The 18,672-nt window shown below is 43.9% G+C and overlaps 1 protein-coding gene across 1 annotated transcript; it reads left to right on the top strand.

The window, feature by feature from the left end:
• The first annotated feature begins 13,733 nt into the window (after positions 1-13,733).
• Positions 13,734-17,986, top strand: LOC109872696 (BSCL2 lipid droplet biogenesis associated, seipin). The gene is made up of 9 exons (XM_020464005.2): positions 13,734-13,955; positions 14,220-14,301; positions 14,451-14,594; positions 14,813-14,947; positions 16,242-16,339; positions 16,516-16,651; positions 16,784-16,856; positions 16,938-17,018; positions 17,936-17,986. The coding sequence occupies exons 1-9, from the start codon at positions 13,747-13,749 to the stop codon at positions 17,941-17,943; spliced, it is 966 nt and encodes a 321-aa protein (XP_020319594.2). The 5' UTR covers positions 13,734-13,746; the 3' UTR covers positions 17,944-17,986.
• Positions 17,987-18,672: the final 686 nt, after the last annotated feature.

Raw genomic sequence — 18,672 nt, 5'->3', positions numbered from 1 at the left:
ATTCGGGAAAGTATTCAGACCCCTTGACTTTTTCCACATTTTGTTATGATACACCCTTATTCTAAAATTGATTAAATATTTTTTTCCCCTCATCAATCTACATACATTACCCCATATTGACAAAGTGAAAACAGGTTTTTAGACATTTTTGCAAATGTACTGAAAATAAAAATGGATATATAACATTGACATAAGAATTCAGACCCTTTACTGAGTACTTTGTTGAAACACCTTTGGCAACGATTACAGCATCAAGTCTTCTTGGTTATGAAGCTATAAGCTTGGCACACCTGTATTTGGAGAGTTTCTCTCATTCTTCTCTGCAGATCCTCTCAAGCTCTGTCAGGTTTGATGGGGAGTGTCGCTGCATAGCTATTTTCAGGTCTCTCCAGAGATATTCGATCCGGTTCAAGTCCGGGCTCTGGCTGTGCCACTCAAGGACATTCAGAAACTTGCCCTGAAGCTACTCCTGGGTTGTCTTGGCTGGGTGCTTAGGGTCGTTTTCCTGTTGGAAGGTGAACCTTCACCCCAGTCTGAGGTCCTGAGTGCTCTGGAGCAGGTTTTCATTAAGAATCTCTCTTTGCACCGGTCATCTTTCACTCGATCCTGACTAATCTCCCAGTCCCTGCCATGGAAAAACATCCCCACATTATGATGCTGCCACCACCATGCTTCACCTTAGAGATGGTGCCAGGTTTCCTCCAGAAGTGATAATTGGGATTCAGGCCAAAGAGTTCAATCTTAGTTTCATCAGACCAGATAATCTTGTTTATCATTATCTGAGAGTCCTTTAGGTGCCTTTTGGCAAACTCATAGCAGGCTGTTATATGCCTTTTACTGAGGAGTAGCTTCCGTCTGGCCACTCTACCATAAAGACTTGATTGGTGAAGCACTGCAGAGGTGATTGTTCTTCTAGAATGTTCTCCCATCTCCACAGAGGAATTCTGGAGCTCTGTCAGAGTGACCATCGGGTTCTTGGTCACCTCCCCGACCAAGGCCATTCTGCCCTGATTACTCAGTTTGGCCGGGCGGCCAGCTCTAGGAAGAGTCCACTGCTTTCTTGGGGACCTTCTATGCCGCATATTTTTTTTTGTACTCTTCCCCAGGTCTGTACCTCGACACAATCCTGTCTCTGAGGTCTACGGACAATTCCTTCAACCTCATGGCTTGGTTTTTGCTCTGACATGCACTGTCAACTGTGGGACCTTATAAGGACAGGTGTGTGCCTTTCCAAATCATGTCCAATGAATTGAATTTACCACATATGAAATCCAATCAAGTTGTAGAATTGTCTTGAGGATGGTAAAAAAAAATGCACCTGACCTCAATTATGAGTCTCATTGGGTCTGAATAAGGGTCTGAATAAGGGTCTGAATACTTTTGTAAATAAGGCATTTCTGTTTTGTTTTTTAAAATTTCAAAATTTCTACAACTTTTTTTTTCTTGGTCATTATGAGGTATGTGTGTAGATTAGGGCTCCCGAGTCACTACAGTCCCTGGTTCGAATCCAGGCTGAATCACATCCGGCCGTGATTGGGAGTCCCATAGGGCGGCACACAATTGGCCCGGCTTCGTCCAGGTTTGGCCGGAGTAGGCCGTCATTGTAAATAAGAATTTGTTCTCAACTGACTTGCTTAGTTAAATAAAGGTTAAATGAAATTCTTTCTTTAAAAAAAAAGATTGATGAGGGAAAAAAATACAATTTCAACCATTTTAGAATTAGGCTGTAACGCAACAAAATGTGGAAAAGTCAAGGGGTCTCAATACTTTCTGAATGCACTGTACATACAAAAGTAAGTGGACAGCCCTTCAAATTAGTGGATTTGGTGTATAAAATCGAGCACACTGCCATGCAATCTCCATAGACAAACACTGGCAAGTGACTTTCAACGTGATACCGTCATCGGATTCCACCTTTCCAACAAGTCAGTTCATCAAATGTCTTCCCTGCTAGTGCTGCCCTGGTCAACTGTAAGTGATGTTATTGTGAAGTGGAAACGTCTAGGAGCAAAACGGCTCAGCTGCGAAGTGGTAGGCCACACAAGCTCACAGAACGTGAACACTGAGTGCTGAAGCACGTAGCGCACAAAAATGATCTTGGTAGCAACTCTCACTACCTGGTTCCAAACTACCTCTGGAAGCAGCGTCAGCACAATAACTGTTCGCCAGGAGCTTCATGAAATGGGTTTCCATGGCCGAGCAGCCGCACACAAGCGTAAGATCACCATGCGCAATGCCAAGCGTTGGCTAGAGTGGTGTAAAGCTTGCCGCCATTGGACTCTGGATGCAGTGGAAACACGCTTCACCATCTGCCAGTCTGACGGACTAATCTTGGTTTGGCAGATGCCAGGAGAACGCTACCTGCCCCAATGTATAGTGCCAATTGTAAAGTTTGGTGGAGGAGGAAGAATGGTCTTGGGCTGTTTTTCATGGTTCGGGCTAGGGCCCTTAGTTCTAGCGAAGGGAAATCTGAATGCTACAGCATACAATGACATTCTCAGATGATTCTGTGCTTCCAAATTTATGGCAACAGTTTGGGGAAGGCCCTTTTTCAGCATGACAATGCCCCCGTGCACAAAGCAAGGTCCATATAAAAATGGTTTGTTGAGATTGGTGTGGAAGAACTTGACTGGCCTGCACAGAGCCTTGACCTCAACCCCATCGAACACATTTGGGATGAATTGTAATGCCAACTGTGAGCCAGGCCTAATTGCCCAACATCAGTGCCCGACTTCACAAATGCTTATGTGGCTGAATGGAAGCATGTCCCTACAGCAATGTTCCAACATATAGTGGAAAGCCATCCCATAATAGTGGAGGCTGTTGTAGCAGCAACTTCATATTAATGCCCATGGTTTTGGAATGAGATTTTCGACAAGCAGGTGTCCACATACTGTTGGTCATGTAGTGTAGCTAGCTATGAGGCTATACTTAATGTTTTGTCATAGAATGAGTCCCTAGTCCATTATCTTTTACAGTTTCATATCTGTCTTATGTGTGTGTATGTCTAATTGCTCTCTCACATGTCCATTGGCTGTATAGAAAAAAGTCTTAAAACTCATTGTATGATGCACTAGAAATTATATTCCTAGAAATTACTAAAGCAGAATGAGTGATGTAGATTTGAATGGTGCCTTTGTATTCCGTATCCATCTGCATTAAAGTCTCAATGCTATTCTCTTCTATTTTACAGCTTGCTACAGAAATATTATGAAAGACCAGCCTGCACATTATCAGGTTTTAAACTTGCAGTAGACAAAGAAAAAGTAAATTAGCTAGAAATTAATGTTATATAAAGGGATGTAACAAATATATTTGTATTCTGTACTTGTAAGAATCCCCATTTAAGGATCCCCATTAGCTGCTGTCCAGCAACATTAAGACAGTTATATACAGTTTACAATATTACATTTCTGAACCCTGTACCCAATACATTTAGTGTATTCCCTCAGGCCACTACTCCAAATCAAATCAAATTTATTTATATAGCCCTTCGTACATCAGCTGATATCTCAAAGTGCTGTACAGAAACCCAGCCTAAAAGCCCAAACAGCAAGCAATGCAGGTGTAGAAGCACGGTGGCTAGGAAAAACTCCCTAGAAAGTCCAAAACCTAGGAAGAAACCTAGAGAGGAACCAGGCTATGTGGGGTGGCCAGTACTCTTCTGGCTGTGCCGGGTGGAGATTATAACAGAACATGGCCAAGATGTTCAAATATTCATAAATTACCAGCATGGTCAAATAATAATAATCATAGGCAGAACAGTTGAAACTGGAGCAGCAGCACGGCCAGGTGGACTGGGGACAGCAAGGAGTCATCATGCCAGGTAGTCCTGAGGCATGGTCGTAGGGCTCAGGTCCTCCGAGAGAGAGAAAGAAAGAGAGAAAGAGAGAATTAGAGAGAGCACACTTAAATTCACACAGGACACCGAATAGGACAGGAGAAGTACTCCAGATATAACAAACTTTGTTGCCAACCCAGACAGTTGGCACCAACTTTGGTGCCAACCCAGACAGGATGACCACATCAGTGACTCAACCCACTCAGGTGACGTACCCCTCCCAGGGACGGTATGAGAGAACCCAAGTAAGCCAGTGACTCAGCCCCTGTAATAGGGTTAGAGGCAGAGAATCCCAGTGGAAAGAGGGGAACCGGCCAGGCAGAGAGAGCAAGGGCGGTTCGTTGCTCCAGAGCCTTTCTGTTCACCTTCCCACTTCTGGGCCAGACTACACTCAATCATATGACGCACTGAAGAGATGAGTCTTCAGTAAAGACTTAAAGGTTGAGACCGAGCTTGCGTCTCTGACATGGGTAGGCAGACCGTTCCATAAAAATAAGGCATGCCTCCAGCTGTTTGCTTAGAAATTCTAGACGGCAGGACCAAATCAGAGAGATAGGTAGGAGCAAGCCCATGTAATGCTTTGTAGGTTAGCAGTAAAACCTTGAAATCAGCCCTTGCTTTGACAGGAAGCCAGTGTAGGGAGACTAGCACTGGAGTAGTGCAGTCTCAGTGCTTATGATGGGGTCTAAAACCAGACTGAAGCATTTCGTATACATTGTTAGTCTTCAGGAAGGCAGTGAGTTGCTGCGCAACAGCCTTTTCTAAAATTTTTGAGAGGAATGGAAGATTCGACATAGGCCGATAGTTTTTTATTTTTTCTGGGTCAAGGTTTGGCTTTTTCAAGAGAGGCTTTATTACTGCCACTTTTAGTGAGTTTGGTACACATCCGGTGGATAGAGAGCCGTTTATTATGTTCAACATAGGAGGGCCAAGCACAGGAAGCAGCTCTTTCAGTAGTTTAGTTGGAATAGGGTCCAGTATGCAGCTTGAATGTTTAGAGGCCATGATTATTTTCATCATTGTGTAAAGAGATATAGTACTAAAACACTTGAGCGTCTCTCTTGATCCTAGGTCCTGGCAGAGTTGTGCAGACTCGGGGCAACTGAGCTTTGAAGGAATACGCAGATTTAAAGAGGAGTCCGTAATTAGCTTTCTAATAATCATGATCTTTTCCTCAAGGAAGTTCATAAATTTATCACTGCTAAAGTGAAAGCCATCCTCTTTTGGGGAGAGTGCTGCTTTTTAGTTAGCTTTGCGACAGTATCAAAAAGGAATTTCGGATTGTTCTTATTTTCCTCAATTAAGTTAGAAAAATAGGATGATCAGCAGCAGTAAGGGCTCTTCGGTACTGCACGGTACTGTCTTTCCAAGCTAGTCGGAAGACTTCCGGTTTGGTGTGGCGCCATTTCCGTTCCAATTTTCTGGAAGCTTGCTTCAGAGCTCGGGTATTTTCTGTGTACCAGGGAGCTAGTTTCTTATGAGAAATGTTTTTAGTTTTTAGGGGTGCAACTGCATCTAGGGTATTGCGCAAGGTTAAATTGAGTTCTTCAGTTAGGTGGTTAACTGATTTTTGTCCTCTGGCATCCTTGGGTAGACAGAGGGAATCTGGAAGGACATCAAGGAATCTTTGTGTTGTCTGTGAATTTATAGCACGACTTTTGATGTTCCTTGGTTGGGGTCTGAGCAGATTATTTGTTGCAATTGCAAACGTAATAAAATGGTGGTCCGATAGTCCAGGATTATGAGGAAAAACATTAAGATCCACAACATTTATTCCATGGGACAAAACTAGGTCCAGAGTATGACTGTGACAGTGAGTGGGTCCAGAGACATGTTGGACAAAACCCACTGAGTCGATGATGGCTCCGAAAGCCTTTTGGAGTGGGTCTGTGGACTTTTCCATGTGAATATTAAAGTCACCAAAGATTAGAATATTATCTGCTATGACTACAAGGTCGGATATGAATTCAGGGATCTCAATGAGGAACGCTGTATATGGCCCAGGAGGCCTGTAAACAGTAGCTATAAAAAGTGATTGAGTAGGCTGCATAGATTTCATGACTAGAAGCTCAAAAGACGAAAACGCCAATTTTTTTTGTAAATTGAAATTTGCTATCGTAAATGTTAGCAACACCTCCGCCTTTGCGGGATGCACGGGGGATATGGTCACTAGTGTAGCCAGGAGGTGAGGCCTCATTTAACACAGTAAATTCATCAGGCTTAAGGCATGTTTCAGTCAGGCCAATCACATCAATATTATGATCAGTGATTAGTTCATTGACTATAATTGCCTTTGAAGTAAGGGATCTAACATTAAGTAGCCCTATTTTGAGATGTGAGGTATCATGAGGCCCTGTCTATGTTGGTAGATAAGATGAGAGCACCCTTCCAGCTAGGATGGAGTCCGTCACTCCTCAGCAGGTCAGGCTTGGTCCTGTTTGTGGGTGAGTCCCAGAATGAGGGCCAACTATCTACTCCACTATCACATATTTACCATGTAACATCCATGTGTACATGTGTGTAGAGTGCCCGTGTGTGTCTTTTCACGGTCCCTGCTGTTCCATAAGGTGTATTTGTGTATCTGTTTAAATCCGTTTCTAGTACTTGCATCAGTTATCTGATGTGGAATACAGTTCCATGTAGTCATGGCTCTATGTAGTACTGTGCGCCTCCCATAGTCTGTTCTGGACTTGGGGACTGTGAAGAGACCTCTGGTGGTATGTCTTGTGGGGTATGCATGAGTGTCCGAGCTGGGTGCTAGTAGTTTAAACAGACAGCTGGTGCATTCAGCTTGTCAACACTTCTTACAAAAACAAGTAGTGATGAAGTCAATCTCTCATCCACTTTGAGCCATGAGAGACTTCCATACATGTTATTAATGTTAGCTCTCCGTGTATGTTTAAAGGCCAGTCGTGCTGCCCTGTTCTGAGCCAAATGTAATTTTCCGAGGTCCCTCTTTGTGGCACTTGACCATACGACTGAACAGTAGTCCAGGTGCGACAAAACTAGGGCCTGTAGGACCTGGCTTGTTGATACTGTCGTTAAAAAGGCAGAGCAACACTTTATTATGGACAGACTTCTCCCCATCTTAGCTGCTCTTGTATCAGCATGTTTTGACCATGACAGTTTACAATCTAGGGTCACTCTAAGCAGTTTAGTCTCCTCAACTTACTAAATTTCCACATTATTTATTACAAGATTCAGTTGAGGTTTAGGGTTTAGTGAATGATTTGTTCCAAATACAATGCTCTTAGTTTTTGAAATATTTGGGACTAATTTATTCTTTGCCACCCATTCTGAAACTAACTGCAGCTCTTTGTTAAGTGTTGCAGTAGGCCTCACGAGTGGCGCAGTCCGGATTCGATCCCGGGCTGTGCCGCCGCCGGCCGTGACCAAGAGACCCATGAGGCGACGCACAATTGGCCCAGCGTCGTTTGGTTTGGGGGACAGTTTGGCCAGCTGCGATGTCCTTGCCCCATCGTGCTCTAGCGACTCCTTGTGGCGGCCGGGCGCATGCACGCTGACTTCAGTCGCCAGCTGTAAGATTTTCCTCCGACACATTGGTGCGGCTGTCTCCCGGGTTAAGCGAGCCGCTCATATGATTTGGAAAGACACACACCTATCTACATAAGGTCCAACATTTGACAGTGCATGTGAAAGCAAAAACCAAGCCATGAGGTCAAAGGAATTGTACGTGGAGCTCTGAGACAGGATTAATGATGAGTTTGGAGGGTACAATGGTGTTAAATGCTGAGCTGTAGTCAATAAACAGCATTCTTACATAGGTATTCCTCTTGTCCAGATGGGATAGGGCAGTGTGCAGTGTGATGGCGATTGTGTCGTCTGTGGACCTATTGGGGCGGTAAGCAAATTGGAGTGGGTCTAGGGTATCAGGCAGGGTGGAGGTGATATGATGCTTGACTAGTCTCTCAAAGCACTTCATGATGGCAGAAGTGAGTGCTACCGAGCGATAGTCATTTAGTTCAGTTACCTTAGCATTCTTGGGAACAGGAACAATGGTGTCCATCTTGAAGCATGTAGGCACAGCAGATTGGGATAGGGATTGATTGAATATGTCCATAAACTCTGAGGACGCGGCTAGGGATGCCGTCTGGGCCGGCAGCCTTGCGAGGGTTAACACATTTAAATGTTTTACTCACATTGGCCATGGAGATGGAGAGCCCACAGGCTTTAGTAGGCTGCTGTGTCAGTGGCACTGTATTGTCGTCAAAGCGAGCAAAGAAGAAAGAAGTTGTTTAATTTGTCTGGGAGCAAGACGTCGATGTCTGCGATGGGGCTGGTTTTCTTTTTGTAGTCCGTGATTGACTGTAGACCCTGCCACATACGTCTCGTGTTTGAGCCATTGAATTGAAACTCTACTTTGTCTCTATACAGATGATTTTCTTGTTTAATTGCCTTGCGGAGGGAATAGCTACACTGTTTGTATTCGGTCTTGTTTCCAGTTTCTTTGCCATGATTAAAAGTGCTTTCAGTTTTGTGCGAATGCTGCCATCAATTCACAGTTTCTGGTTAGGGAAGGTTTTAATAGTTACAGTGGGTACAACATCACCGATGCACTTGCTAATAAACTCGCTCACCGAGTCAGCTTATATGTCAATGTTGTTGTCTCATAACAAAGGGTCTGAAAACTTATGAAAATAAGGTATTTCTGTTTTAGTTTTTTTGTACATTTGCTAACATAAAAAAAAACATTTTGTTTTGTCATTATGGGGTATTGTGTGTAGATTGATGCTTAAAGACTGCTTCTTTAACACAGCGTGCATCCAACCCGGAAGCCAGCCGCACCAATGCGCCGGAGGAAACACTGTGCACCCGGCCACCTTGGTTAGCGCACACTGCGCCCAGCCCGCCACAGGAGTCGCTGGTGCGCGATGAGACAAGGACACCCCTACCGACCAAGCCCTCCCTAACCCGGGTGACACTAGGCCAATTGTGCGTCGCCCCATGGACCTCCCGGTCACGGCCGGTTACGACAGAGCCTGGGCGCGAACCCAGGGACTCTGATGGCACAGCTGGCGCTGCAGTACAGCGCCCTTAACCACTGCGCCACCCGGGAGGCCCGTCAATCACACTTCTGTGAAATCAAACTGTCCACTTAGGAAGCAACACTGATTGACAATACATTTCACATGCTGTTGTGCAAATGGAATAGACAGGTGGAAATTATAGGCAATTAGCAAGACACCCCCAATAAAGGAGTGGTTCTGCAGGTGATAACCACAGACCACATCTCAGTTCCTATGCTTCCTGGCTGATGTTTTGGTAACTTTTGAATGCTGGCGGTGCTTTCACTCTAGTGGTAGCATGAGACGGAGTCTACAACCCACACAAGTGGCTCAGGTAGTGCAGCTCATTCAGGATGGCACATCAATGCGAGCTGTGGCAAGAAGGTTTGCTGTGTCTGTCAGCGTAGTATCCAGAGCATGGAGGCGCTACCAGGAGACAGGCCAGTACATCAGAAGACGTGGAGGAGGCCAACAACCCAGCAGCCTCCGCCTTTGTGCAAGGAGGAGTAGGAGGAGCACTGCCAGAGCCCTGCAAAATGACCTCCAGCAGGCCACAAATGTGCATGTGTCTGCTCAAACGGTCAGAAACAGACTCCATGAGGGTGGTATGAGGGCCCGACGTCCACAGGTGGGGGTTGTGCTTACAGCCCAACACCGTGCAGGACGTTTGGCATTTGCCAGAGAACACCAAGATTGGAAAATTCTCCACTGGCGCCCTGTGCTCTTCACAGATGAAAGCAGGTTCACACTGAGCACATGTGACAGACGTGACAGTCTGGAGATGCCGTGGAGAATGTTCTGCTGCCTGCAACATCCTCCAGGATGACCGGTTTGGCGGTGGGTCAGTCATGGTGTGGGGTGGCATTTCTTTGGGGGGCCGCACAGCCCTCCATGTGCTCGCCAGAGGTAGCCTGACTGCCATTAGGTACCGAGATGAGATCCTCAGACCCCTTGTGAGACCATATGCTGGTGCTGTTGGCCCTGGGTTCCTCCTAATGCAAGACAATGTTAGACCTCATGTGGCTGGAGTGTGTCAGCAGTTCCTGCAAGAGGAAGGCATTGATGCTATGGACTGGCCCGCCCGTTCCCCAGACTTGAATCCAATTGAGCACATCTTGGACATCATGTCTCGCTCCATCCACCAACATTGCACCACAGACTGTCCAGGAGTTGGCGGATGCTTTAGTCCAGGTCTGGGAGGAGATGCCTCAGGAGACCATCCGCCACCTCATCAGGAGCATACCCAGGCATTGTAGGGAGGTCATACAGGCACGTGGAGGCCACACACACTACTGAGCCTCATTTTGACTTGTTTTAAGGACATTACATCAAAGTTGGATCAGCCTGTAGTGTGGTTTTCCACTTTAATTTTGAGTGTGACTCCAAATCCAGACCTCCATGGGTTGCTAAATTTGATTTCCATTGATAATTTTTGTGTGATTTTGTTGTGAGCACATTCAACTATGTAAAGAAAAAAGTATTTAAGAAGAATATTTAATTCATTCAGATCTAGGATGTGTTATTTTAGTGTTCCCTTTATTTTTTTGAGCAGTGTATAATCGATAATATATCAACGCAAATTTTTCAAAATAAAAGCCTGAAACTATGTCTGAACACTGTTCACACCATGGGGAAGCCATAGGAAAAGGAATCTGGTTGATATCCCTTTAAATGGAGCGAAGGCAGGCTATGGAACATGGAGCTTTCAAAATAGAGGCCACTTCCTGGTTGTATTCTCCTCAGGTTTTTGCCTGCAATATCAGTTATGTTATACTCACAGACAATATTTTCACAGTTTTGTAAACTTTAGAGTGTTTTCTATCCTAATCTGACAATTATATGCATATTCTAGATTCTGGGCCTAAGAAATAGGCAGTTTAATTTGGGTACGTTTTTCATCCAAACATCAAAATACTGCCCCCTACACTCAAGAGGTTTTTAACAGAATGTGACTGGCAGAACGGGTGTTTTATGTGAAGAATGACGGCTACAGTAGATATTACAGATAGGGGGGAGTGAGGCCTAAGAGGGTTTTATAAATAAGCAACAACCAGTGGGTCTTGTGATGGGTATACAGAGATGACCAGTTTACAGAAGAGTATAGAGTGCAGTGATGTGTCCTATTAGAAGCATTGGTGGTAAAGAACATTTAGCCACTCGAGAGCACCCTTACCCGCCGATCTATAAATTATGTCTCCGTAATCTAGCATGGGTAGGATGGTCATCTGAATCAGTGTAAGTCTGGCAGCTTGGGGTGAAAGAGGAGCGATTACGATAGAGGAAACCAAGTCTAGATTTAACTTTAGCCTGCAGCTTTGATATGTGCTGAGAGAAGGACAGTGTACCGTCTAGCCATATTCCTGAGTACTTGTATGAGGTGACTACCTCAAGCTCTAATCCCTCAGAGGTAGTAATCACACCTGTGGGGAGAGGGGCATTCTTCTTACCAAACCACATTACTTTTGTTTTAGAGGTGTTCAGAACAAGGTTAAGGGTATGCAAGCTTGTTGGACACTAAGAAAGCTTTGTTGTAGAGTATTTAACACAAAATCTGGGGTGGGGCCAGCTGAGTATAAGACTGTATCATCTGCATATAAATGGATGAGAGAGCTTCCTACTGCCTGAGCTATGTTGTTGAGGTAAATTGAGAAGAGCGTGGGGCCTAGGATCGAGCCTTTGGGTACTCCCTTTGTGACAAGCAGTGGCTGAGACAGCAGATTTTCTGACTTTATACACTGCACTCTTTGAGAGAGGTACTTAACAAACTAGGCCAAAGACCCCTAAGAGACACCAATACTCCGTAGCTCGCCCACAAGAATGGAATGGTCTACCGTATCAAAAGCTTTGGGCAAGTCAATAAAAATAGCAGCACAACATTGCTTAGAATCAAGGGCAATGGTGACATCATTGAGAACCTTTAAGGTTGCAGTGGCACATCCATAACCTGAGCGGAAACCAGATTGCATACCAGAGAGAATACTATAGACATCAAGAAAGCCGGTCAGTTGATTATTGACAAGTTTTTCAAACACTTTTGATAAAGAGGGAAAAACAGAAATAGGCCTATAATAGTTTTTACCCGGTAAGTTGACTGAAAACAGATTCTCATTTACAGCAACGAGGGGAGAGGAATTAGCCAATTGGAAGCTGGGTATGATTAGGTGGCCATGATGGTATGAGGGCCAGTTGGGAATTTAGCCAGGACAGCGGGGTTAACACCCCTACTCATACGATAAGTGCCATGTGACCAGAGAGAGTCAGGACACTGACTCTAGGAGTGCCTCCTACTGGCCATCCAAAACTACTTCCAGCAGTATCAGGTCTCCCCTCCAGGACCAACTCTGCTTAGCTTCAGAGGCAAGCCAACGGTGGGATGCAGGGTGGTATGCTGCTGCACTAGAAACCATATTCATATAAATTCTAGTAGAAACAATGTCTAAGCCATGATCTTGTAGGCCACACAAGCTCACAGAATGTGAATGCCGAGTGCTGAACCACGAAGCACAACAAAATCAGCTGTCCTCGGTTGCAACACTCACTACCGAGTTCCAAACTGCCTCTAGAAATGCGTTTTCTGGAGGGATGAATCACGCTTCACCATCTGGAAGTCCAATGGAAAAATCTGGGTTTGGCAGATGCCAGGAGAATGCTACCTGCCCCAATGCACAGTGCCAACTGTAAAGTTTGGTGGTGGAGGAATAATGGTCTTGGGCTGTTTTTCATGGTTTGGGCTAGGCCCCTTAGTTCCAGTGAAGGGAAGTCTTAACGCTACAGTATACAATGACATTCACAGCGATTCTGTGCTTCCAACTTTGTGGCAACAGTTTGGGGAAGGCCCTTTCCTGTTTCAGCATAACAATGCCACCGTGCACAAAGCGAAGTTCATACAGAAATGGTTTGTCAAGATCAGTGTGGAAGAACTTGACTGGCCTGCACAGGGTCCTGACCTCAACCCCATCGAACACTGTTGGGATGAATTGGAACGCCGACCAGGCCTAATCGCCCAACATCAGTGCCCAACCTCACTATTGCTCTTGTGGCTGAATGGAAGCAAGTTCCCACAGCAATGTTCCAACATCTAGTGGAATGCCTTCCCAAAAGAGTGGAGGCAACTTCATATTAATGCCCATGATTTCGGAATGAGACGTTCGACGAGCAGGTGTCCACATACTTTTGGTCATGTAGTGTAGCTAACTATGAGGCTATACTTAATGTTTTGTCATAGAATGAGTCCCTAGTTCTTTATCTTTTACAGTTTCATATCTGTCTTGTGTGTGTGTATGTCTAATTGCTCTCTCACATGTCCATTGGCCGTGGAGAAAAAAAGTCTTAAAACTCATTGTATGATGCACTAGAAATTATATTCCTAGAAATTCCTAAAGCAGAATGATTTATATCTTCCGACTGATGTAGATTTGAATGGGGCTTTTGTATTCCGTATCCATCTGCATTAAAGTCTCAATGCTATTCTCTTCTATTTTACAGTTTGCTACTGAAATAATATTATAGACCTGTCAACAGCTCATTATCAGATTTTAAACTTGCAGTAGACAAAGAAAAGATAAATGAGCTAATAATTAATGTTATATTAAGGGATGTAACAAATGTATAGATATAATTCCGTACAGCAGTTCACTTAAATGAGCCTGCCAATGTTGGCATTGTTGAGTGGGCGTCTTCCAATGAACAGGACGCCATAACCTTCAAAATATAAACTCATTTTCCAAGTAAACAGACAGAGAGAGAGAGAGAGAGAGAGAGAGAGAGACAGAAAGAGATAGCGAGGGGCTTTTGACAGGAGCCACGGGAATAAAAGGCAGTGAGATCTCAGCGAGTGCTGAGGAACGTCTGGAAAGAGTCAGTTCTGGGTTGGTCACCATGGGTGGTGTAACGGAACCAGTTTTCCTGTGGCTGCAAGTTGTGTTGGGGGTAACCCTCCACAGAGCCCGTCGTACTTTACTGCAGGCTGCCATCCTCTTCTGCGTTTTAGCGCTGCTGGTCTGGGTGGCCGTCTTCCTCTATGGTAGCTTCTACTACTCCTATATGCCCACCGTCAGCTTCTCTACACCAGTGCACTACCACTACAGGTACTGGGAGACATCATGGAATGTTTGTTTGGTGCCTTTTTTTCTTCAAATTGAAGTAAAATACAGTCTTTCTACTCCTTTCACTCACTTTGAATGGATTATTTTAAAAACAAATAATTGCTTTTGCATTAGCATTTAGCTACACTTAACAAAATGCTCTATGCTGTTGCACCTGATTTTTTATTTTGTGCTGTTAGTACCATGTCAAGGTAAAAAGCATAGGCCCAACATCACACCTTTTTTCCTGGCCGCTGTTTGTTCTAGTTCCGACTGTGATGCTCCCAATTCCGTCCTCTGCTCTTTCCCTGTGGCTAACATCTCACTGCTGAAGAATGGCAAAGACCAGGTATGCTCTTCACACATAACCATCGTTTCTCTCACCCCGTCTATCCTGAGTTAGATGCTAATATAATTACAATATGCTAAGAAATTATTGCTGTAGTCAGGTATGCTCATTGTCTTTCACAGTATTCTATCCCTCATTGTCTTTCCTAGGTTATGATCTATGGTCAGCCATATCGAATCTCTTTAGAGCTGGAAATGCCTGAGTCGATTGTCAACAAACAGCTTGGCATGTTCATGATTAAGATGTCTTGCTACACCAACGATGGCCAGACAGTTGCAGCTGTGGTGCGCTCTGTGAGTGCTAAAAGTGCCAAGTTTATTCTGTTTGTCTTCCTACCAAACCCCACTATTGAGCCTCTCCAAGCGTTTCAGCGCCAGTTTGTTCTTGGTTGAACATAACGTGTCCGTTCCTTCCGTTTCCTCCCCACATAAAAGATCCTCTCGTACTTCACAATGTGATGTATTCGATTATTGTGGGACCCTCTGAGTGACTTCTTTCTTTCCTCCAACAGGCTATGCTGCACTACCGCTCTGGTCTTCTGCAGACCTTGAATACTTTACTGTTCTCTCCTCTCCTGCTGACTGGGATGACGGAGCAGAAGCAGCTCGTTGAGGTTGAGCTCTTCTCAGACTACAAGGCCAATTCTGTAAGTGCTGTTTGTGGTTGCCTGTGCATGTCAAATCTGTTTTCCTCTCCCACAGAGCTTGCACTTAGTTCACTGTGCCCTCTTACTGAATCAGATCATCGTGATCTTGTGATTAACATTTGCAAGTTATCTGTATAATTTTTATTTTATTTAGGGGAGGTGGTAGATCAGCTTTAATATTGCAGATTGTGGCTCCATCAATGTAATGCTCTGCATCATCTATATATTTTTTGTAAATATATAAATGTATATTTTTTCCTTTATTACTTTCCCCTAACCCTTCCACCCCTCCCCCAATTGGAGTAAACTAATGGACAACAACACTTAGGCTTTTACTTCCAGCTTTTACATACTATATTCATTTTAGGGACAGTGTATTTTACAATAGTTCTCTTTTGTCCCGTCACCATCAAGTTGTGATTTCTATTTGTCACACCCTGATCAGTTCCACCTGTCCTCATTATTGTCTCCACCCCCTCCAGGTGTCGCTTGTTGTCCCCAGTGTATTTATCCCTCTGTTGCCTGTTTCTCTGTGCCAGTTTGTCTTGTATGTCAACCAGCTGTTTCCCTGTTTGTCTGATTTTTTGCGGTCTCCTTTTTCTGGTCCTCCCGGTTTTGACTCTTGCCTATTTCTGGACTTTGTACCCTCCTGCCTGATCATTCTGCCTACCTTGACCATGAGCCTGTCTGCCACTCTGTACCTCCTGGACTCCGATCTGGTTTTTACATTTGGTCGTGGACAGACAAATTATCTTGCCTACTCCTTTTGGATGACTAAACATTGCAAGACTCCAACCATCTGCCTCCTGTGTCTGCATTTGGGACTTGCCTTGTGCTGTGATCCTATTTGCCGTGTCTTTTTCAACTCTGCTGTTTCACACAAGATCTAAAACCTATATACATTTTACAGACACAGTATATTTTACATTAGTTATCTTATTATTTTTTGTTCCACCCTTCAGCTCCACTCAACCCATTTAATTTTTATTTGATGTAATTCGATTTACTTGTGGAAACCTCCCTGACGAAGCATACTTCCCTTTCAGCAGCATTTGATGTTAATGTGCTTTCAATTACACCGTTCTTGGACAGACCTCATTAAGTAGTCCAGACAAATTACAACCTGTCGCAATAAAAATGTCCTCTTCCAAAGTAAGAATGAGTTTCCCATTTTATTAGACTTTTAATTATCTGCAAGACTGGCCAACTCAGACTAGTCTTTTTAGGTAATAAGGTCAATATTTTTCTCTTATTGATCTCTGCTCTCTCTACCTGTACATTTCTCTCGCTACAGTATCAACCCACTGTTGGCGCTGTCATTGAGATTCAGTCTCAGCGGGTGCAGGTCTATTCAGTTCAGCTCAGGATCCATGCTTTCTTCACTGGCATCAGGTACAGACCTTCCAATAGTATCAATTTTTTTCTGTTTCAAATCCAGATTATTTGAGGCCAATAAGTCAAATATATGGAATGTCATTTGATGTTCTTACCTACTGTTGTATCTTTTTTGTGTTCCTCCTATTTCCCATCCTCTTCTATTCCTATATCTGAACCCTTTGTCTTAATAGATACCTCCTGTACAATTTCCCGGTGACGTCTGCAGTGATCGGTGTGGCCAGCAACTTTGCCTTCCTCAGTGTCATTGTGCTCTTTGGATACCTACAGTTTATATGGGGGGGACTTTGGCCTCCCGAGCAGGTCAGGGTAAGATGTGGTCTCTTTCTCTGTAATAGGACGTTCCCCATCTTTGCAGTACATCTATATCTTACATTAAAATATAACTGCTGTGAGGTGATCCTCAGCACATCAACTTTGTTTTGTTTTTCTTGTCCATAGGTTATGATGGGAGACACGACTCGCATGCAGTGGAGAAGAGAAGAGGCTCGGAAGCGCATGTCCTTCTCACAAAGTGAGTGAGTTCTACTCTGCAACAGGCATCATGCGCATTGTGTAAAACAAACATATCATGGTTAATCTGAATGTGTTTTAGCTAAAATTCCTCAGAAAGACAATGATCATGTTGCTGAGCAGTTGGAAGAACCTAGACAAGAAGCATCCGTAATACAGAAAGGTGAGGGTGTGAATGTGTATACACTTTCATTCACACGAGTATATTAAACCAATATGTTGCCAAATGTGTAATTCTCATTGAAAGCAAGTCTAAGAAGCGACAGATCTGTTCTGTGCGCAGTGGCGATTCTTGGTGGGGAACCCCCCCCCCAAAAAAATGTTGATGCATGCCAGAAAAGCCACTACATAACAATACATTAATTGCACTATAATGGTAACAAACGGTGCCCACAAACTGTTAGGGCCTACATGAAGCTGTCCCAAAGGCAGAGCTTTCTTTTCCGCACCATTACCACTGCTACACCTGGCTATCAGCAGAGCCTTGTCTGGCAGCAAAACAGATAATTCAGCCTCATTTACTGCCTTTTTAAAAAGCATAGCTGATATGGCTGACTTGCTTAAACAAATGTGCTTTCTACTGACATTTGAGATGTACAAACTATGGCATAAGGGAACGATGTGCGGATAAGAGACAATCCGTAATTTCAATTATGAAATTGATGAGCAAGCTAAGAATAACTTAGTCAATATAACTATTTGTTCACCATTTTTCAAATGTACAGCGACAGAATTCAGGACATGGGCCGTTCTTACAGTATTCTCCCTGTACACCAAGTCAGAACCGTAGGAAAAATAAAGGGGGCATATAAGCAGACACTGAAAGCTCTTACAATATTCAACATGCTATAGGCTACATGTGCACCACCATGTCAGAACAGAAGTCTAAGTTATGAGTGGGAAAGGGACCAAAGTAGCCCATGTGCCTCACCCTAATAATAACAGCTTACTACACAACATACACTTAGTATTACTTTCTTAGCTACAGTATACATATCTCCCTGGCATATTACATAATTTATGCAGCAGCATACAATACATTTTTGGACTTACCTTGTTGTGCTGTGCTCACTTGAACAGGAAGGTGAACTCACTGAAGTCTGAGATTTCCGAGTTTCCAGTTGTTTTGGATGCGGCAGAAGTCATGCTGGATTGACAACATGGCCAATGTATTCAACCTTTTCTGGCCTATGGTATTGCATGTGAATGTTTATCCATTAAAGCTTGGAAAAGAAACCCTTAAACCCAGACATGGACCACACACCCTCTCCAATGAGTAGCAGGCTAGTGATTGCTTTGCAACGCTTGCAGTTAGCCATTGATTCCTTCCACACCACTCATTGTTGAATTTGTGATTTCCAACTTGTTGTCAAATGTTCATGGCCGATGAGCACCGATACGGTTTATCTATATTTTTTCTTCATATGACAAGGATTGAAAAGGATTTGCCAGTAAATGATCGACTTGATTCATGATGACAACTGCTAGTCTAGCTTGCTAGCTAAGATTTTTTAAGAATCAGTCCAATCAAAGTTTTATCTGTAGCCAATGACATTGAGCCTTCTTGGATGGGCACTTCTAATGTAAATATGTGGTAGCTCGAAAATTGAAGCTCCTTGGGTGCTATGTAGATTTTGTGATGACGTAGTATCCCCATGAGTGACAGAACACTGAGCCAATCACGGCACAACTAGACAACATTACCAACCCCTACGTTCTGTATTTTCCCCACCACCACAGAAAGCACTGAGCTAGGCTGAAACACCTGCATTTTGGAGCTGCCTTACTCAAGAAAGGAAAAAGAGACCATGTTTGTT

This window comes from Oncorhynchus kisutch, linkage group LG28, assembly GCF_002021735.2.
Source record: "Oncorhynchus kisutch isolate 150728-3 linkage group LG28, Okis_V2, whole genome shotgun sequence".
NCBI classification, from domain to species: domain Eukaryota; kingdom Metazoa; phylum Chordata; class Actinopteri; order Salmoniformes; family Salmonidae; genus Oncorhynchus; species Oncorhynchus kisutch.
The sequence above is the reverse complement of the archived record's forward strand: the minus strand, read 5'-3'. Positions and strand labels throughout refer to the sequence as shown.

Bases quoted from the DNA above. Each gene is read 5' to 3' on its own strand.
- LOC109872696 (XM_020464005.2), top strand. From the start codon at position 13,747: ATGGGTGGTGTAACGGAACCAGTTTTCCTGTGGCTGCAAGTTGTGTTG. The intron at 14,595-14,812 runs GTGAGTGCTAAA...TTCCTCCAACAG, and splicing joins TTGCAGCTGTGGTGCGCTCT to GCTATGCTGCACTACCGCTC. The intron at 16,652-16,783 runs GTAAGATGTGGT...TCTTGTCCATAG, and splicing joins GGCCTCCCGAGCAGGTCAGG to GTTATGATGGGAGACACGAC.